Source organism: Penicillium canariense, assembly GCF_028826845.1.
Source record: "Penicillium canariense strain IBT 26290 chromosome Unknown utg000004l_segment0_segment0, whole genome shotgun sequence".
Lineage (NCBI taxonomy): Eukaryota > Fungi > Ascomycota > Eurotiomycetes > Eurotiales > Aspergillaceae > Penicillium > Penicillium canariense.
In genome coordinates this window covers 1,379,543-1,400,360 of record NW_026622731.1, presented here as the reverse complement: position 1 = coordinate 1,400,360, position 20,818 = coordinate 1,379,543, and the positions used below count along the sequence as shown (strand labels likewise).

General features: G+C 53.3%; 5 protein-coding genes across 5 annotated transcripts; 3 read left to right on the top strand and 2 right to left on the bottom strand.

Moving 5' to 3' along the window:
* Positions 1–3,385: 3,385 nt before the first annotated feature.
* Positions 3,386–6,000, top strand: optD (uncharacterized protein; the record flags this gene model as incomplete). Its single annotated transcript, XM_056688972.1, has 3 exons — positions 3,386–3,734; positions 3,802–5,652; positions 5,705–6,000. The coding sequence occupies 3 exons, from the start codon at positions 3,386–3,388 to the stop codon at positions 5,998–6,000; spliced, it is 2,496 nt and encodes an 831-aa protein (XP_056541401.1).
* An 872-nt stretch (positions 6,001–6,872) lies between these two features.
* On the bottom strand, positions 6,873–9,867 carry N7482_006846 (MCM DNA helicase complex subunit MCM6; the record flags this gene model as incomplete). Its single annotated transcript, XM_056688971.1, has 3 exons — positions 6,873–7,994; positions 8,047–8,182; positions 8,240–9,867. The coding sequence occupies 3 exons, from the start codon at positions 9,865–9,867 to the stop codon at positions 6,873–6,875; spliced, it is 2,886 nt and encodes a 961-aa protein (XP_056541400.1).
* Positions 9,868–10,995: 1,128 nt separating this feature from the next.
* N7482_006845 (uncharacterized protein) lies at positions 10,996–12,738 on the top strand (the record flags this gene model as incomplete). The annotated part of the gene is made up of 3 exons (XM_056688970.1): positions 10,996–11,083; positions 11,158–11,471; positions 11,563–12,738. The coding sequence occupies 3 exons, from the start codon at positions 10,996–10,998 to the stop codon at positions 12,736–12,738; spliced, it is 1,578 nt and encodes a 525-aa protein (XP_056541399.1).
* A 2,384-nt stretch (positions 12,739–15,122) lies between these two features.
* Positions 15,123–17,953, top strand: N7482_006844 (uncharacterized protein; the record flags this gene model as incomplete). The annotated part of the gene is made up of 3 exons (XM_056688969.1): positions 15,123–15,170; positions 15,247–15,706; positions 15,807–17,953. 3 exons carry the CDS (start codon positions 15,123–15,125, stop codon positions 17,951–17,953), a joined length of 2,655 nt encoding a protein of 884 aa, XP_056541398.1.
* A 1,926-nt stretch (positions 17,954–19,879) lies between these two features.
* On the bottom strand, positions 19,880–20,682 carry N7482_006843 (uncharacterized protein; the record flags this gene model as incomplete). The annotated part of the gene is made up of 2 exons (XM_056688968.1): positions 19,880–20,412; positions 20,472–20,682. 2 exons carry the CDS (start codon positions 20,680–20,682, stop codon positions 19,880–19,882), a joined length of 744 nt encoding a protein of 247 aa, XP_056541397.1.
* Between the last annotated feature and the right edge of the window lie 136 nt (positions 20,683–20,818).

Genomic DNA, 20,818 nt, shown 5'->3' with positions numbered 1-20,818 from the left:
TAGGAACTCATATCCGGCCCGCACGGTGCTTCTCGCTGCGATCGACGCGTCCTTCACCGCGTTCCCCGAGACATCTCGCGGGGAAAGTGGATTCTAGACCCCCGCTAGCCTCTGGGATTCCTCGATTGGAGGAGGTCAGATTGGGATGGCTAACTCAAGGGCATATCAGAATCCATTGTACATCACTCCAGGTGATGGTCGCCCCTGACTCATACGAGGGAGAGGAAGGAAGCAGGGGCGTCTATAGGCTGATGGGGGCTGATGGGCTGGGCTGATGAGCTGAAATGGCTCTGCGGCAGTCTGATCTCAGACCCTTCAGCACAGTCCGTCCGTCAATCACCAACTCGCCGTGCGGTGTGCTCGCGGAGAGGCGCGTCGCGCGATGCGATTGGATCCGTGAATAGTCCGGTTCGGGGTTTCTTCCGTTTACTTCCCCTCAAAGGCACGGGCGATTCGTCTGGAGTCAGAGAGTCCGAGAGTCCGAGTCCAAGATCACCAATGCCAACGAGTTCCTTCGCGATGATGATCGCTCGTTTAATTCTTACGATCACTTTGATCCAACCTCTTGCTGCTTCGCCTTCCCGAGCGCCCGCCACCGGGTAATATCCGCGCCACCACGGCTGCGTGCTCCGCCCACCAAGTAAAGCAACCTAACAGAACCCACGACTATTCGCAGTCACAGTCTCACAGTCCTGTCCTGTCCCCTCACCCTCCTATACCCCGGAGAGTCGGTCTAGGCCTCCCGGGCCATTTTCCAATCTCAAGCGCGGTTGGGTAAACCATCCTCTCCTTCTAGTAACCAACACCTGTTTCTCGAACGCTTGGCGCAGCCAATGCATTGGGCATGTGCAGTGCCGCAGTCTGCCGCGAGTCGGGCGACTACATGAGACGATGAGGAATACAGCGGACGGTGGGTCTTCGCTGCGGTTCTCTGATCCCTTCCTTCCCGTGCAACTGGGTTTGAGCTTGTGATGATTCGCTATCTCTCTGCCCGGGCTGTTCTTCTCGACCGTACTGCGAGCGGCCCGGAAGCTGCTCCGGGGGCCGTTCGTGCTTCCACACCCATATCCGCGCTCTGTGAGCTTGGCGCTGTGGCAGTTGTTATGGTCGGATTGGTTGCTTGTACTGCTACGCGGCTAGTGGGTAATGGTCTGTGGAGATCGGGCGCTGGAGCCGGCAGTGGGAACGGACGAGGAGGTACAGTGTCAGCCATATCTGACCGCCCATCATGGTGGTAAAAGAGGAGACGGACGGCGCCGGAACCGACAGGGATGATGTACTGTCGGCGGGACGGTCGGAGGGATCCGGGTCGTCCATGCTGCTTAGATTGGTTGGTTATACTGTAGCAATGTCCAACATCGGATATACTCGTATACTCGTCCATGCTCATGAGAATATTCCCGAGGCCCAAGCCCTACGAAGACTTGTGAGATTCGTGTGGATTTTACTCTTTCCCCGCTTAAATTCAATCATACTACGCACTACGTAGTACGCAGTCGAACCCGAGGCATTCGAATCTATGTAGCATGTAGTATGTGGCGACTAAAGGAACAAGAGAGAGTCTATGAAAGGCACGGGGTGGCCACAGTTGCTTTCAGTTTCAGTCATCTGCCAGTATTTCGGATTGGAGTTAATTTATACGCAGCGAAAGCTCTTCTTTTCCGGAATACGCATGAGCGTAAAGCGACTCGATTCTTTCAAGACCCCTGGTTCAATCTCAGAGATACTGCTTCGCCTATCAGTCTCGAAATATCGGCTGTAGAATCTGAATCTGATCACACATCAGGCTCAGCAGCAGCAATAGCCCAGCGACCTCAGAAATTTGTCCGCATCCATGATTGGCAGCAGCTGGGCAGCATGAACGATGGGGTGGAGAAAGTATTGAGAGGCAAGCAGGGTTCTTTCTCGGGCAATTATGTAGAGATCAACTCTTTCGCTAGCTCAGGCACAGATTGCCAAGCGCTCTTGATATTCAGCCACGTAGTGCATCCTCGCTCCTTCTCCCAGCTGCACGCACTTTCTTAACTCCTCTAGAAGTCGACATACTGCCATCATCGTCATCCTCATCGTCATTTCATGGAATATCTAACTTCACATTGGTGGTATGGCCTTGTGTTTAAATACTCCATGCGGGAAGAAATACAAGCAATGTAAAACTATACCTATATTCTCAAGAAGAATAGAGGCGGGTAATCCGGTGGTATATTGTTTTAATGCATCCATTACTATTCCGTTGAAGCATTGACAACCGGAGACTGACTCTGTCGCCAATGATAAATGCGCCGTACAGTAAGGCAGAAACGGACTTAGATGACTCTGATGGTGACTTCGGCAGCGATCCCGACGAGAGTGATGGTTTCAACAAGGCCGAAATCAATGATGAGGATGCGCCAACCGTGGATACCTAGCGACGCCGACGTCGATGGATGTATTCAGAGATTCATTACATGACGGTCCACGGTGCCGCCAATTCGCAGCGATATCCTCCTTGCCAGGATAGAGTCAGAAATCAGAACCCCAACACAGCCTGCGACTCCATCTACTCTAATAGTATTCTCGGATGAACTGATCCGCGGCTGATTAGGTTCCGTTCCACATCAGAGCAAGTTGCGGGACGATACTTGAAACGACACTGTCATAGTTGTTGGCAATAGTATTGCCTATTGGCAAGGTCAACAGCACAGTGAAAGTTATAATATCTTTAGTTTCTTCAATCAAAGATTCTATATAGAATTATTATATAATAAATATATTGTCAAAGGTGTTCTAAAATTGGGTGGTCGAAAAACTAAAAGTCTTGATAATGGTACTGACTCGGTCAACATCCGCCTGGTGTGAGAGCGGGCTGGCCTAGATCAGTCTCTGTCTCATCATCAAGTACGCAACAAGGCTAGCAGCTATGGGTGGGTTAGTATTCTACCGCAGCTTATCTCTTTGTATGGAGGAGAACTGCGCTGTTGCAGTCCTATTCGCTGGGCGATCTGGTCTTTAGCCTGACTTGGCCCGCCTCATAGGCTGGGAAACGAGCTTACCCTGCTTGGTAGTTGCACTAGTCGCTCCTATCTCACTAAGCGTTGCATCTGTCGTCGGCAAATGTAATGCTGCGCGGCTCGGCTTCGCGGCCCCTGATAACGATGCCGTCTAAACGTCCATCTACACACTATGTTCACCGCCACCCAACTTGCCTGCAGTCCTTCACTATACTTCCCGGAGTTTGTTGACACCGACAACTTCCAATGATCTCACGAATTCGACAGCCACCCTTGAGTTTCTCAGCACCCACTGTAGGAACCTCCGGCTCCCCGTCCCCGTATGATCAAAGCGGGGTTGGACCGGCCTATCTCAAGCTAAACCCACCCGCTGGCTCCACATTCCGGCGTATCAAATGGCTTGTCATCGCCTTAGCCTTATCTATACGCTCCCCCGCGTCCGTCGCACTAAATCTACGCCGGTCGGCATTGGCAAAGATGGGGGCAATAAAGAGGACCTGTCCGCGCAAGGCCCGCGCGAAATGAGCATTCCAAGTTACGCACCCCGGGTCTGGAATTGCCCTGCTGCTGTTGACTGGCTCATTATGGAGGACGTCAAGGCCGAGACTGCGAAGCCCGCCCTCGTGAAGACAGATGAGGAGGTGGCTGAGGGATTCACGGGTAAGGCTGAGCTAGATGCAGAGATCACCGACAACACGAATGAGGAATATAGTTATGAATCGGATCGGTCGCCATTTCCAGAAGGTGAGCTACGCACAGTTTACGTCGATATAATCCCATCCCAGCATCCGATGGATTGACAATTTCACAGTTAGGGCCGTCGTCCCAGAGACTGATGACCCCAGCATGCCCGTCAACACGGTGCGCATGTGGGTGCTAGGCATTGTGTTCACCATCCTGGGCTCCGGTATCAATCAATTCTTCTCCTTGCGCTATCCCTCGGTGCACATCGTAGCTCTAGTCGCTGAGTTGCTCGCCTATCCACTTGGTGTTTTCCTCGCCAAGACTCTCCCTCTATCTACAATTCGCCTCGGACGCCTGGGCTCCTTCACTCTTAATCCAGACCGCAAATTCAATATCAAGGAGCACGCGCTGATTGTCATTATGAGCAATGTATCCTTTGGTTTTGCCACCGCCGACGCTACAAACATCATCCAAGCCGCCAGCGCCTCGTTCTACAATTTTCACCTGAAGCCCGGCTTCTATGTGATGATCGTGCTGTGCGCCCAGCTCCTGGGCTTCGGTGTAGCCGGACTCTCGGCGCCATGGTTGGTCGAACCAGCGCGCATTATCTGGCCGGGTGTGCTCTCTAACTGCGCTATGCTGGAGACGCTTCACTCTCGAGCAAATACCATCGCGAATGGATGGCGTATTACCCGCCTGCGCTTCTTTATGTACGTCATGACCGGCGCGTTTGTGTGGTATTGGTTCCCCGGCTTGATCTTCACTGCCCTGTCGTATTTCACCTGGGTTTGTTGGATCGCACCAAAGAATGTGGTTGTCAATCAGCTATTTGGCATGCAAACTGGGCTCGGCCTGAGTCCGATTACCTTCGACTGGAGCCAGATTGCTTATAACACTAATCCGCTATTGTCGCCATCCTGGGCGGCGATCAACGTCTTCCTCGGGTTTGCCTTTTTCTTCTGGATCATTACCCCAATTTTATACTATACAAATACCTGGTTCACAGCGTATCTGCCTATGATGACCAGTGATGTATACGATAACACAGGCGCTGTCTACAATACGACTCGGGTCGTCGGAGCCGACAACACTCTTGATATTGCAGCCTACCACAAATACTCACCCCCATATCTTGGTGCAACCTTTGCATTCGTGTACGGACTATCCTTTGCGTCCATCACCTCCGTTCTCTCTCATATCGGCCTTTGGCACGCGCGCGACCTCTGGGCTGCCATGAAAGGCCGCAACAAACTTGATATCCACGCCCGCCTTATCCGTGCCTCGTACCGCAAGACGCCCTGGTACTGGTATGCCACCATCATTGTGATCATCATGGCAATGGCCATTGCAATGGTGGAAGTTTACGAGACCAAACTTCCTGTCTATGGCGTTTTCCTGGGCCTCATTATACCTGCCGTGTATATGGTCCCCTGTGGCATCATTCAGGGTATCACCAATGTCGACGCGAATCAACTCAACGTTCTCTCCGAGTTCATCGGTGGATATATGTTTGAAGGCAAGCCGCTGGCAAACATGATTTTTAAAATCTTGTCGACGGATGTCGTCGGCCAGGGCGTTTATTTCGCCATGGACATGAAACTCGCGCATTACCTCAAAGTGCCCCCGCGCACTACCTTCGTCGCGCAGGGTATAGCGACAATCCTGGGGGCACTGACGCAGGCAGGTGTTACTCTGTGGATGTTGGGGAACATCGATGGGATTTGCGAGTCGGACCAGTCAGATGGGTTTTCTTGTCCCAACGGGCGGACTGTCTACTCCTCTTCTGTGATTTGGGGTCTTGTGGGGCCGCGCAGACTCTACTCGATTGGGGAGATATACTCTCCGCTGCTGCATTTCTTCTGGATTGGAGCCATTGCGCCGTTTATAACGTGGGCCATGTACCGATATACCAGAAAGCGCTTCTGGAAGTTGATCAACTGGCCTCTCATCTTCGTGGGCACATACAATGTTCCTCCTGGTACGTTCTCCCGTCTCACTATTTTGATCATTGCTAACTCTTACCCGTTTAGCAACCGGGATCAACTATTCCAGTTGGGCGCTGGTCAATTTCATCTTCAACCACATCTTGAAGCGCCGTTTCTTCACCTGGTGGACCAAGTACAACTACGTCCTCGCTGCTGCGCTAGACACTGGTCTGGCGCTTAGTGGCATTATCATCTTCTTCTGTGTCTCGTATCCTGGGGCGTCCTTCCCGGACTGGTGGGGGAACACAGTTTACTTGAACACTGCGGATGGACAGGGTGTGGCATATAAGGCTATGCCAGATGTAGGGTATTTTGGGCCTGCTAATGGAACTTGGACCTGATGTGAGTTTCATGGTTGTGCCAACTCATTGAAGCGGCCCTGAACACGTAATGTGACATTCCGTGAGTTTCAAATCTCCCATACTTCTGGTTTGAAGATATACATAGTTATCACAGTACATTGAAAGAAAGAATCATTGCATGTGCATCGAAATAAGGAATTCAATGAGCGGGCAGTTGAAAAAAGCCACATAGAAGTCGGGAGTCTTCTCGTAAATTTCTCTGACGTTATCATTATACCTCTCCACCCACGCGTTGCAAAGCTTTAGGACATTCGTGATTCGCAAAATACAGTCAAATTTAGTTTAATGAAGTCCAATTTTTGTCGGATTCGAGAACAAGGTCTTCGGTGAGGTTACGCCGCGCATCGCCAAGGTTCGAAATAACTTTCGTGTATTGTTGAGACTACGACCTGCTCATGGCTGAGAAACGCCAGGCTCGGAAAAGGCTAGAAGTCATGGATGCACAGCGCAGCTTGAGGGATGTCGCGAGATAGAAAGTGCTTTTGAGTACTTTCCGTGCTGAAAAGTGGTTGATTCATAACGACGCTTCAAGGACTTCACTTTACTTGATGGAAATTGACTCCTTCATGCACCGTGTTACTGCGCTTCTCCAAAGGGTACCTGGAACAGGTATCTGGATTCCCTCTCTCGATGAATCGCGTAGTTAGCATCATTCGGGCAAATTTCAAATTTCAAGATTCAAATGCGGAGGAGTATGCGTTCATGCTCTAGAAGTAGGTACCATAACATAGTTAAAAACCGCAAGTACAAACGGATATCATCACTCATAACCCCGTGCTCCGAAAAGTCCACCCTGAAAATGCTAAACAAGGACTGAACCCAAAACCAGACAAGCAAAAAGAATCCACCCCTTACAGCTCCTCGAAGGCGACATTGGGGTGCAGCACGTAAAGGACCTTGTCGTCCCCATCTACCTGCTGGGTAGAAGCCTCGTCATCCAGGCTTGACGTGATCCGCAGGAGCATTCCCTCCCGAACCATCCGCTTGATGACCTTCGTGCACAGGTCGCGCTCGCGAACCAGATCCTCCTGGGTATCCAGCTCAGCCTCGATCTGTTCCAAGTACCAGATAATCAGATCCTCCTGCTCAACACCCTCGCCCTGGTTGGTCTCATCCTCCTTGATGCGCTGTACAATGAAGTTGAGAATCTTTGCGTACTTCTCGTACGTGATCTTGGTCTTCTGGCGCTCGGGCTTCTCAGCAGGCGCCTCCTCGCCTTCGTCACGCATGGGACTATCACCCTCACGGTCGCGGTCGGCCATTTCCTCGTCCTCATCGACGTTCCGAGCTGCGGCAGCGGCAGCAGCGGCGGCGGCGTCGTCATCGAACTCGACGTCATCCTTCTCGACCGTCACGATGCTCTGCTTTAGCAGGTCGTACGCTTCAATGACGAATTTGGGGATAACTTCCTCCACGCAGTTTGCCTTGGCCACAGCCTCGGACAAACGGATCAGCGACTCCAGCTGACGCACGGTGATGCGGTACGAGCTGCGGCCCATGCCGCCCTGAGCATCGTTCGCGCGGAGCTCTTTGTACTTCTCGACAAGGAGAGTCTTCGCCTCCTCGGTGAAAGTTGGCTTGAATGTGCGTGCGAACTGGATGTACCGCTGCAGCTGTTCAGTGCTGAGCTCGGGCTCGACGGCGGCGTCGCGGTTCATGTGCACATTGACGATGTGGTCGGCCAGCTTGCGATCGATGTTCTCCTTGGGATCGTCGCGAATGATGAAGAACACGTCGAAACGACTCATAATGGGCGCACTGAAGTTCAGGTTCTGTCGCAGCGTGAACTTGGGGTTGTATCGGCCGCCGATGGGGTTGGCAGCGGCGAGAATGGAGGCACGAGCGTTGAGAGTTGTGTGGATGCCAGCCTTGGCAATGGAGATGGTCTGCTGTTCCATTGCTTCGTGGATAGCGACTTGGTCGACAATGTCCATCTTGTCAAATTCGTCGATAGCGCAGATACCACCGCCATTCTAGAGATGTGGTTAGTGGGTTATTCAGAGAATGGGAAGCTTTTGAACATACAGCAAGCATCAGTGCGCCGGCTTCGATGGTGAACTCGCCGGTCTCGGCATCCTTGACGACCGAGGCAGTCAGACCTGCAGCGGACGAAGCCTTACCGGAAGTATAGACCGCGCGAGGGTGCAGGGAGCAAATGTACCTAGAAGAGTGTTAGTAACTTGGGATCTGAGGCATGCATATCTCGAGTATTACTTACTTCAAAAACTGACTCTTACTGGTGGATGGATCACCAACAATGCAGATGTTGATATCACCACGCAACTGCAAGCTCTCCTGTTGGGTAGTTTTGCCAACACCGCCAATCAGTTGCAATAGCAGGCCCTTCTTAATCTGGCGATGACCCCAGATCATCGGCGCAATTGAGTCCACCAAGCGAGAATAGATGTACTCCGAGTGCACCAATCTCTTCAAGTCATCGACCTCGGTCGCCGTCAAGCTATTCAGGAACGCCTCCTGGGCCTTATCATCGTTCATATCAGGGTCCAAATTCTGGTTCAGAGATGCCAGAATGTTGTTCGACTGGCCGCTGAGTTGCTGCTCCGGCTTCTGGCCTGGGGTGGTAGTGTCGGGGGTCACCATGCAGGCCAGGAATGCCAGGCGGTAGGTCAGATCGCGGACACCTAGAGCTTTCAAGCCGGACACACCACCGCCGCCGACCTCACTCCCACGGAAAGAGCTGTTGTCACGAACAGCTTCGGGGCGCATACCGGGCAGACCCAGCTGGCTAACATCAGGAACGACGATCAAAGTGCCGGTGAAAATGCAACGCTCGCCAGCCTTCGACCGATCGACCATCTCACCACGAAGAATGATATCCATAGTGCGAGGCATGCTTCCAGTCGGAATCTCGTGCGAGGATTCCTGAAGCTTAACCTTCTGCCAGTCGACGAAGGTGCTTTTTCCAATATCCAGACGCCAGCCAAAGCGGTTACCGCAGGTTGCGTTAGGGCACTCTGTAGGCTCGGTGTACTTGAAAGTCTGCTCGACGTTCGGCACAACGGTCCTGCAGCCTTCGCAAATGAAGGTGCCCAGTGACAGCTCGGGCCGAATTTCGGAGGTTCGTGTGACTGTTCCAGACACCGACAGTAGCTTACCAATCTGATTTGTCCGCAGCTGGCGAAGTCGGGAGACCAGCGGCAGGTTGTAGAAAGCGAGGGCGAACAGCTTGTCTGTCTGTTGGTGGCGGGTCTTCTCACGGATCTGACGTTCCAGGTCTGGGTTGTCGTTCACACTGGCGTAGGCGGATGCAACCGAAGTGCTCGGTTGGGAGGAGGCACTGGAGGCCAATCGATGCGAAACAAAATATTCTGGTTCATACTTGGCGACCAAGTTGTGGAGACCCTTGGTGAGGAAGGGAAGGAATCGGTAGTACTGCTCGGCGATGGCATCAGCCAGAATGGGGTTATGCCAGGAGGCCAAGTGGGTGTAGTCGACGTAAAGAGTAGACAGCTCGAATTTCTTCATGCCCTTGATCTGGGCGACGTAGTACTTGTCACTCAGCATCTCACCCGAAGAAGGCGGTGCTGATGATGAGGGTTCTTCCATGAAAGTCTCCAGCAGCTCCTCGAATTCCGCTCGTACTCGCTCTCCAGCCTCGTCAATCACAGGGGCAGGACCCGGAGCGTACGGATTCCGTAGCCGGCTGACGGCTGACGTGCTGGCCCCGACAACTCGATCATCGGGGAAGGCATTCATGTCACTCATGGGACCATTGCTCTCGGAGCGTCGAGAACTCGGCAAGTTGTCGGACCGGATGTTGTCACGGGCGCCAGACCCGGAGCCTCCCAGCTCGGACTGGAGGACGGCATCGACGAGGGTAGACATGATACAGAGAGCTTAGGGCCAGAAAGGTGGCCACAATAGAAAGATTGAGCTCTCACAGATACCAAGAAGGGGAGTTGATCGTGATCGATGATCGACTGGAGATAGCCACGCACAGGGGGGCTCTTTTTTCGCAGCGACGCGAACACGCGAGACGCGTCTTCGGAGGATTGGTTTATCCGACAGCAGACGCGTTAAGTGGTTTCTGAAATCAGCCCCACGGCGGCCGGGCGCTTAGCCTGATCGGACACACACATATTACATAATCATTGTTAATCGTCAGCGCAGCGGCAGAGTTCACGCTAAACCAAATCAGGGCATTAGTCTCCCTGGTCCCAAGTGGCTCAAATTGGTCTCGCAGGCCGTCCCAAACCGTGGTCCAAAATGGTCAATGGTCAATGGTCAGCGGTGAGCTATCGCAAGTCCCAGGATTCCTCCGAATGAATGCCGAACGTAACTCCCAAGCAGAGCAGGTCGTTTTAGAACTTGTGTGACCGCTGGCTTCCAGCCAGTCACATCATCGGCACGGCCCTGCAACTTCCCCCCTTTGCCTCGCCGCCCCTGTGCCTTGTTGGAACACAATGACCGCACAAACTGCCTGAAATGGGGCGACCCACTTTCCTCCGGAAGGTTCCCAAGTTCAGCCTGTCCGGGCAATACGCAAGTGCAACCAGTGCGCCTCGTTTTCTCCGAGGACGGAAAGTCGACTCTTCACATCGATTCTGGATGCTGCCGTCCAGTTCCCCCTCCCCCAGCGCAGACACTACACACTGAGCTGGTCTTGGGACTCTCTCTTCGCCATTCAGACCTTTCCGATCGACCGGACAAACGGATGCACGTGTTACGATCGGCCTATGATCACCTGCTTTGCCTTGCATTGCCGGTTGAGTATCATTGCCATCTCCCTAGTCTAGCGTCACCCTCACCTCCTATCACCCTTTTTGGGCACCAGCAGATCAAACCCGGCTCCCTCGCCCGGTCTGACTGATTGCCCGCACCAAAAGGCCTGCGATGATTCTGTCCGAACCCCGATTCTTTTGCTGGAGGAATTTTGGTGATCGCTGGCGCGGTATGCAGCTGTAGCCGGTGCTAAATTGCGTCGAGACCACCGCTGTCCTCTATCCCGCGGCGATGTCTGGCAACGAGCGACGGATGGGGGATTCGACCTGGGCCCCTCCGAGCATAGGGTCCTCGGCGTCGTCGAAAGCGGAGGTTCCGGGTACGTTTATGTGCAAGGCTGGAAGAAGTTGTGTTTGTTGGCGATGGCGGCTAATATCAGAATTCGGTTTACAGGGCCCTCCAGCGATGGCGATCCGGATGCGAAGTCGAGACGCCGCCGGCGCGGCGCTGATGCGGAAACACAACCCAAAAAGCAGTCATTCTATTTTGTCGATTCAACCTCGTCCTCGAAGGAAAAGCGGGCACATGTAATGCGACATCATGTCCAGGAGAAAAGAAAGCAGCGCAAACTTTCACATGGAAGTTTACACCCAGAGCAACTCCAAGAAGCAAGGGCCTTGCCGGCCAGGAATGATTCGGGTTACGACACGGACAAGGAGGCAGCCATGACAGGCACGCCAGGACCTGCCGGCGAGCAGATATCTCCGGTATGGATGACACATTTCCGTTTCATCTCAATCGCATGAACTAGCAAGCATGAAGCAAAGAAAGCATATTCTAACAAGCCGAGCCTTCCAGCTGCAGATTCGTTTCTCGACAGGGATACCATACGCCCAGCAGACGGTGCCACTACAGATGGAGTCACCGGTGACGATGCTCGATGCATCGCGGAGAGATCCCTTTTCTAGTTTACCGATGCTCCAGGATCCTGAAGACATGGAGCTGGTGGATTATTGGACGACCAAATTGACCTACTGGTCCGGCCAGAATTCTTATGTGAAGAATCAGATCTTCCGAACCGCCATGGAACACCCCTTTTCTTTTCAAGCCGTGGTTCTCGTGTACTGTGCGCGGTATAAAGCCCAGCTGTATGGGCTTTCAGACAGCAAGGAAGTCCGGCGACATGTCGGACAGGCCAAAAAGAATATTGAGGACGCCGTCGCCGGTTCATTACACGTGCACGACGACCAATTAGCCATGGCCCTAGCCGGCTTGGCCCTCTCGGAGGAGCGATACGGAAGCAGCCAGGATGCGCATGCCTACCTTGACCATGCTGTTCGAATTATGCGGCAGCGGGTAGGAGCAAATCCTTCCGTGGAAGTCTTTCTCCACTACATGCGGTGCATCATGCCGGCCAAAACCCCAACCCTCGACCCGGCTGACCGGCGCTGGCTGGTCACATTTCTCCAGGGAGCGCAAGACCTCATGCAAATGCACAGTGCTTCTGAATGCCAACCCCAATCAACCCCGCGACGCACCGCTTTCCAAATGGAAAGCCCGCTCTTCTCCCTCCTCTCCAGCGGGCCCCGGCCCTCGCAGGTACCCCACGCATCCCGCATATACGTGGTCCACAACGCGATGACCCAGGAGGTCAGCCGGACGGCCGCGCTTATTTACATTACCGCCGCCCTGTGGGACTTCAAGGACTCGGACAGCCAGACTCAACGATTCCTCGTCTACCTGTGCGCGCTGGTCGAGCAGCACCAGCTGGACCGATACCTTGCCTGCGAGACCCTGCTGTGGCTATTGCTGGAGCAAGGGTGCGATCCAGACCTGCGGGACCCTGAACGGGCATGGTCTACTGGTGCGCTGCACACGGCCCACTGGCAGCTGCCACCGGACCTCCAGTTTCATTTCAACGAGATGCTGATGAGCTTTCTGTCGCTACGGCCGCCGATTCGGGGCATTGGCGTGTTCCAGACTGAGCTCCAGGAGAGCTTTGACAGTAGTAGGAGCAGAACCTCACCCCAATGAAGAGATGATTTTGACATGTTACCCCTGTCACCCCTGTCATATTTTGTAGCACGTTGATTTACTGTTCGCCCCCACTTGCCGAATAGTACTTTGACCGAGCTCTTGTGTGTGCCGGCTATAGGATCATCCTAAATCCCTAAATAATGGGTTTTACCCTCCGTGTATACATTCACCACCGTCAAGCGTGACATGGGCGGTTTAGGCCAAAGAATCGCATAATCTTCTCAAGGTATCATAGTTCAACGTTCATCTCTGAATACGTCCCATTGCACGACGAGTTCATCATCACAACCGGCGTCGCAGCAGGCACGAAGGGAACAGTAAGTACTCTGTTGCCTGCAACGTGGGTTGGGCTTGGCAAGACCCGGGCGCTTAAACGCCTTGAGTTGGAAGCGTCATCGAACGGGGGTGATCCACGGCCACTGCCCAGTGGGCACCTGGCTCCCATTGAGCTGCGAGAAATACGACCCAGCCTCCGGCCCTGCGAGAAACTGATATCAGAAAAGACAAAAATCAAAAATCCATGACCCGGTCCCTGGCTTGCAACGGTACCCTAACATGTGGGTTTTGCGCAAGAACACCTGGGGTGGGGCCCGCCTGGCGGAGAAACCGAGACGTTCGAGGTCGCTTTCCGCATGGAGAGGTGCGGTCAAGTACATCCACGTACCAGGAGTTTGCACTCCTGTCTCTCCGTACCTATCGAAATCTTCTGTCCCCCGAGACCGCCAGACTCTAGCCACGGTGTTAATAGAGAGCGATGACTACACCTGAGAGCCACGAGCCACTGCGTATCCATGGGAAGGGCGAAGAGATGATATCGAGTTCAACAAAATGATCGAGGCTCGCCAATCGCCGATCGCTATGAGCGCTGGATCATCATCTCATGACGAGAGTGTCGCTCGGTTGGTCCGTGGGTGGACTTAGACCTCATTCCGGTGACATCAAGCAGAACTGCCCCTCGCTCGCCGCACTACGCCCCACGAATTCCAGTGTGATACATGGGACTACCCATGGAGGAAACCCCCCAGCACAAACTTCGACCGGGCCAAGTCTCCAAATTTCACCTTTGTTTGATTTTCTGATGGGACCCGCCACAGCCCATGGGTCGTGAACGGACCAAATAGTGCAGCCCACTAGTTGCTGCTAGCGTCGTCGACCCGCCCGATCTATTGGGTCCAGCACAGCGCAAGTTAGCCATCCTCGTTGCAAGCCTGTACTAGAGCGCGCCCTCGTCGGCGATCCTTTTGGTGTGTTCTTTGCTTTCTTTTGTCTTGTCGGCTGATAGTCCAGAGCTGAGTCTGCGCCATTGAAACTCTCTCTATTCACAGACCGAGACTAGCGAGTTGCCTACTCGTATCGTACCTACGAGAGGGCGTGGCATGCCAGGCGGAGCATCATCGCAGGCCGGCGAACAAACTCGCGTGATGCTCGGCAATTATGGACTTGCTTGGAAGAAAACTCCGTCGGGCGCTGTCTTCTCATGTTCTTTTTGCCGCCGTCTACCTGCTACACGATGATCCAATTGTGACGCGGCGGAGAAACAATCCCCGCCCCTAGATTCCGCGTTGTCTGAGCTGTCTTGGGTCCGGGGGGGGTGGACACTGGCACCTGCCGCCACCTGGACGAGGGCTGTCTGGTGCATTATGGCGGACAGCTACGCTCGTAAGTTAGTCTAGGAGATCGTGGTGTTTGCGACTGTGGCTTTGGGCTGATATGCATCCTTTGCCATGGTTTGACCCACCAGCGCAATCTGCAGCTGGGAAATGTGTGGCTGGTGTGGCGGTGTTCAGCCTTCCCCCAGCTCACCAGTCCGGGGTCTTGCAGCAGGCTCATCTCCTATCTCAGAGCCGATCGGCGGTCCATAGTCCCTACCAATCCTGGAGTACGGAGTACGGAGTATATCTCGTCGAGTCATTGACCCTATGCAAATCAAGGAACCAGCCGATCGCAGACCACCTCCCGCGGACGCCCAGCGCGAGCGCCAGTCTGGATCGGTCGCTCACTCGCCACCGACCGCCAAGTGGAGCTGCAACCCAGGGGGACCACAAAAATGAACTAGCAGGGGGAGGAGCTCTGCAAGACCCCCTGCCAGCCTGTACGCCATTCGGCCAGTGTGAAAAAGAGAGAGAAAAGAGGGAGAAAAGCTGGGAATTACGTAGGGCCAAGATCGCCGATCAGACACCGATGACCCTCCCCTTCTAGAGCTTAATCTGCTGCATTTTTTTCTCCTTTTTCTCCTCCTTTCTCTCCTGCCCTCGACTCGCCAACTTTGGGGAACGACCTACTGACGCCCCGTCAACTTCCAACACGTGCGGCACTTCAATTACTCTCTCTTCGCCGGAGACGTCGTTTCCTCCGTGGATTCTCGACTCCCGACCTTCACTATGGCGGACAACACTGGTGCCGTGCACCGGGTGTTTGCCCGTGCCAGCGTACGCGACTCCTTCACGTTTCCCCAACCAACGCCCGCGATGCATGTCCTCCCGATACTAACCAATGCCTCGACAGGATGACCCGTCGGCGGCGTCTAGCTCGGCCTCCGCGTTCCTGACCACGCTGATTCCGGCCCTGATCTCCTTCACGGTGATGCTGGTGCTCTTCATCATTTTGCGCCGTAGCAACCGCAGAATGTACATGCCCCGTACCTACATCGGCTACCTGAAGTCCTGGCAGCGGACCCCGGAAACCCCTACCGGCCTCTGGAACTGGGTGGCGGCCATGTACAAGCTGCCCGACACCTATGTCCTGCAGCACCACTCCATGGACGCGTATCTACTGCTGCGCTTCCTGAAGCTCATCTCGGTTCTGATGTTTGTCGGCTGTTGTGTCACCTGGCCCATTCTGTTCCCCGTCAACGCGACTGGCGGCGGCGGTGGCCAGCAATTGAATCTGCTGAGTATTTCCAACGTCAGCTCTGATAACTATGGCCGCTTCTACGCCCACTGCTTCCTGGCTTGGATCTTTGTTGGTAAGAATGGGACCCTGCCCCCAGTGTTCGAGCTCTTTTGGAGCTGTCGGAGTGTATCAGGGCGGTGCCATGTAATTGAAGGCTAACCATCAATTTGCAGCTATCGTTTTCTTCACCATCACTCGTGAGCACTTGTTCTACATCAACCTGCGCCAGGCGTATCTCTATTCGCCTGCGTATGCCAGCCGCATCTCTTCTCGCACCGTTCTGTTCACCGCGGTTACCCAGGACTACCTGAACAAGGACAAGCTCCGCGCCATGTTCGGCCGTGAAAAGGTCAAGAACGTCTGGCTCGCCACTGACACTGCCGAGCTGGAGGAGAAGGTCAAGGAGCGCGACAGCGCCGCCATGAAACTTGAGGGTGCCGAGACCAAGCTTATCGTGATGGCCAACAAAGCCCGCAACAAGCAGCTGAAGAAGGAGGGTGCCCTGGAGGACGGCCACACTGGCGAGGAAGGCGTTGACCAGTTCGACGATGAGTCGGGCTCCGTGGCTGCCCGCTGGGTTCAGGCCAAGGACCGTCCCACTCACCGTTTGAAGTTCCTGATTGGCAAGAAGGTCGACACCATCAACTGGGCTCGCTCCGAAATTGAGCGTCTTAGCCCTGAGATCGAGGAGTTGCAGGCCAAGCATCGTGCCCATGACACCAAGCTCGTCTCATCGGTCTTTATCGAGTTCTACCAGCAGTCTGATGCCCAGTCTGCCTTCCAGTCTGTTGCACACAACCTTCCTCTCCACATGTCCCCTCGCTACATCGGCCTTGATCCTACCCAGCTGATCTGGGCCAACCTGCGCATCAAGTGGTGGGAGCGCGTCATCCGCTACAGTGCCACCTTGGGCTTTATTGTCGCCATGATTGTCTTTTGGGCCATTCCGACTGCCTTTGTCGGTGCCATTTCTAACATCGACGCCCTGACCAACAAGGTTCATTTCCTGAAATTCATTCTTGACGTCCCCAGCTGGATCCGTGGTGTTATCACGGGTCTTTTGCCCGTCGTCCTGATGTCCATTCTGATGGCCCTGGTCCCCATCATCCTCCGCCTGATGGCCAAGTGGGGCGGTGCCCCCAGTCTGTCTGCCGTTGAGATGACTACCCAGAACTGGTACTTCACCTTCCAAGTCGTTCAAGTCTTCCTGGTGGTCACCGTTGCCTCTGCCGCCACGAGCGTGGTCACTTCCATCATCAATAACCCCTCCTCCGCCCCCAGCTTGCTCGCCAACAAGATCCCGCAAGCGTCAAACTTCTATGTCTCCTACATCGTCCTTCAGGGTCTGTCCTTCAGTGCTGGCGCCCTCCTCCAGATCGTCGGTCTCATCCTCGGCAAGGTCTTGGGCAAGTTCCTCGACAGCACTCCCCGCAAGATGTACAATCGCTGGTCTAACCTGGCCGGTCTCGGCTGGGGTACCGTCTACCCGGCGTTTACTCTGCTGGCCGTCATCGGTATCATCTACTCTTGCATCGCTCCTCTGGTTATGGGCTTCGCCACCATTGGCCTGTACCTCTTCTACTTCGCGTACCGGTACAACGTGCTGTACGTGTCGAATGCCACCATCGACTGCCAGGGCCGTGGCTACACCCTTGCCCTGCAGCATCTCACCGTGGGCTGCTATCTGCTCATTGTCTGCCTCATCGGCTTGTTTGCCATGGGCTCGGGCGCCAACCAATTGGCCGTGGGCCCGCTGATCCTCATGATCATCTTCCTGGTCTTCACCGTGCTCTACCACATTTCGATGAACAGCGCCATGCAGCCGCTGCTCGACTACCTGCCCAAGAACCTGGAGTACGAGGAGGAAGCCCTGCTCGCCCGGGACCGCCAGCAGCACAGCGCGGAGGAGTCCGCCTCCGACGGCGTGGCCGGCACTTCCGTGGCCAAGGCCGAGAAGGGCCTCACCAACGGCTCCCTGCCCTCCGCGCAGAAGGCGCCCAACTTCATTGTCAAGTGGTTGCGCCCGGACCGGTACCACGACTATGCGGCCCTGCGCCGCCTCGTCCCCAGCCCGCTGGAGACCACCACCTACGCGCCCGAGGTCGAGGAGAACGCTTACTGCCACCCGGCCGTCAACTCGCAGGTGCCGCTGCTCTGGATTCCGCGCGACCCGGCCGGTGTCAGCAAACAGGAGGTTGCCCACACCTCGCGCGTCATTCCCATCACCGACGAGGACGCCTGGCTCGACGAGAAGGCCAAGATCTCGTGGAACATGGACAAGGGCCAGCCGCCCATCTACGAGGAGAAGGTCCCCTACTAAGGGCGCTCGTCGCTGCCGCCGCTCGGTGGCTCTTCTCGGTCTGTTGTTGGCAAGTGCACGCTACGCACGTACTCCTGTCATGATTCTGTTCCGTCGGATTTGACTCGGCCTCTTCGAGGTCTTTTGATACCCAGTCGGCCCCCTTCGATTCTCTGAGGCGGGCCGGCGCTGATCTGGACTTGTTTGTTTCGGTGTTGGTTAAGGGACGAGGGGGGACTGCCCTCCATCAGGTTGGAAGACAAGAGATCTTGTGCTTGGTTGGGAAGGGGCATGTCCGGCGACCTTGTTCCCGTTCATTCTATCGTTTCTATTTTCCTATTCGTAATCTACTGCTGATGCTCGCGCGTCATGTCACCTATCATATTTGAGAATGTTGCCATGAAAGATTGGACTCTTGATACCTAATACGATTCTTGATGATGTCAAGTATGCTATGGCGAGTGTACAATATGTCCCTATATACACCAGATTTTGTCCGCCAGGTGGGGCTTTCCTGTCTGGGCTGCCGCCGCTTTAATGAGGGCGATCAGGATCAGGCTCACTAAGTAAATGTCAGCACGCGCTCATGCTCAGTGATCTGATCAGTGCAGTCATGTGATCGCTCAGTGACCAATCAGCAGTTCTCTATGATCGTCGAGAGCTACTCAGCGACCGCTCAGTGATCACTCAGCCGTTGCTTAGTCACCGGCCCTTATTGTCTAGTCAGGAAGCCGTACTCCTTTCCTTCCAGTTCAAGTCAGGCTATACCTAAAAAGGACATGCCCTATAGGGTCATCTATTTTGTGAACACTAGCGCGTAATAGTACGTGTGAGGTCCTCCCACCCTGGAGGTCTCCATTTAGTCAAAAAACTACGCCATTAACCCCAAGCCAAACCAAAATTGAGGTGGCCTGTCCTGTTCAAGATTATGCTCTTTAAACCAGCATTTGCACTATTGTGTATCATATCATCATGTTATATAATCTAAAATATAAAAGGACTTTATCCCCTCCACTATCCCATTAAACATAACATACATTCATTGCTTGCAGCTGTTCCTCAAAGACTGCCTCTTCACCTTTGAGCTCACAATCAACATCTGGTTATGGGTCAAAAAGCCTTTTTCTCTAAGCGCGATGAGAAGGCTAAAGAAAGGCGCCGTCTCTTACGGCAGAGGAACGGCTATATTCCTGGAGCCCACAAGGAGGAAGATGCTATTCGAAATAAAGATAGAAAACTTCCAAGGACCAAAAGATTACACCAACAAACCTTGAATCTCTGGCTTAAGGAGTTTTAAATTCATAGTGTCGATAGCACAGCTAATTATTTCTTAGCTTTACTACAGATCTAGAAAACGGATTTCAAGAATAGAAAACTATACTAGGTTACTTGCCACTAAGCCATAAAATAGTAAAAGAGTTCATTCGCTAGTATGCGAATTCTACCAAAGGCCGACTCTACAAGAGCAGGAAACCAACAGTGAGAATAGCAACGACATAGGCGGAGCGATTCTTCGGTAGATTTAAAGAGACTACCGGCACCGAGGGCACTAAAACTAACAGAAAAGAAATATACAATATCAGTCCTTATTCGTCACACTTCTTGCGATAATACTACCGGAAACCCCCCGAAACCTACGTCTGGTTCAGTGTGGGCTATTGGTACTTTCAACAGACAAAGTCAACTTGGAACACGAACACAAATCAAAGGTGGAGCTTTCATTCAGGCGTGGGTGAATTGGTTTTTATATAGACATGGATGGCCAGAGAATAAATTGGGAAGATCCATTCCGCAGTTGTGAAATTGACAATGGGTGCGATGACGAGAACAGTTATATCGGTTGGGGGGTGATTTGAGATGACTGTTACAATATAAGCAATAAATTCAACATTTTCCATGTCCCTCATGAAAAGGTACTTGAACGTGAAACTAGTAAAGAAATTCCATCTAGCGATTCTCTCGATCCAGAGGAAAGCAGGTAAAAGTACAGAACTCTTCTTTCCACGCCACCGGGTTCATGTATTCCAACTCTGTAACGAATTCTTCCCTCACGGTCGGAGATCTAATTGTACGACCCTTATGAATGTTCCGAAACTCGGCCTTCTCTTCATTCTGCCAGAAATGCGGCCACAGCATTAACTGGGTTTCCTGTTCATTCACAGTTTTCGTTTGGTTTGCCCATATTTTCGCAGGGATGTGTGTCAGGAGAAAATCCTTTCGCGGGACTGAAAAGCCCATTGCTGGTGGAAGGATACCTTTGGACTTTGTAATTTGGGCCAGCTGATCTTCATCTATAGAGGCGGGAAAATAGACCCAGAATAACTGAATGAAAGACCCCTTCAAGCAGTTAAACCAATTGCTATGCACAACAGTCTCGTGGGATGCTATGCGTAAAATCCCTTTGCTAGCAAGATTCTCCCAGAAGAGCTGGGCGCCAGGGGTGTCTTCGAAACCCCTTAGTTTTGACATGTTGCGCCACACTATAATAGATGGATCAGCAATCTGGCAACTTTTCTATCGTTCTTCGATCTGTACTTACATGTCACTAGAAGAACTGTGTCAGGCCGCTCTCGAGGCCTTGCCCAGTAAGAGCTAAAATGGCCCGAAATTTGGACCAATGGCTGGAAATATCCAACCCATTGATCAGTATCGGACTCCATATTAGGAGGTACTTGGAGCTCATCCCAGACAATTATTTTCCGGTCTTTCACATTGTTGATCAACACGTCTCTCAGAGAGTGTTGCGACATGATAAAATGTTCCCGGTTGTATTAGGGGAGGTGAACTAAAACGCTCCACCTCAATTTAATTTACTCGAATTTACTCCACTTGGCACACTAGTCACGACTCACGAGTCACGCCACTGCATCACCGCTCGATGTTCCG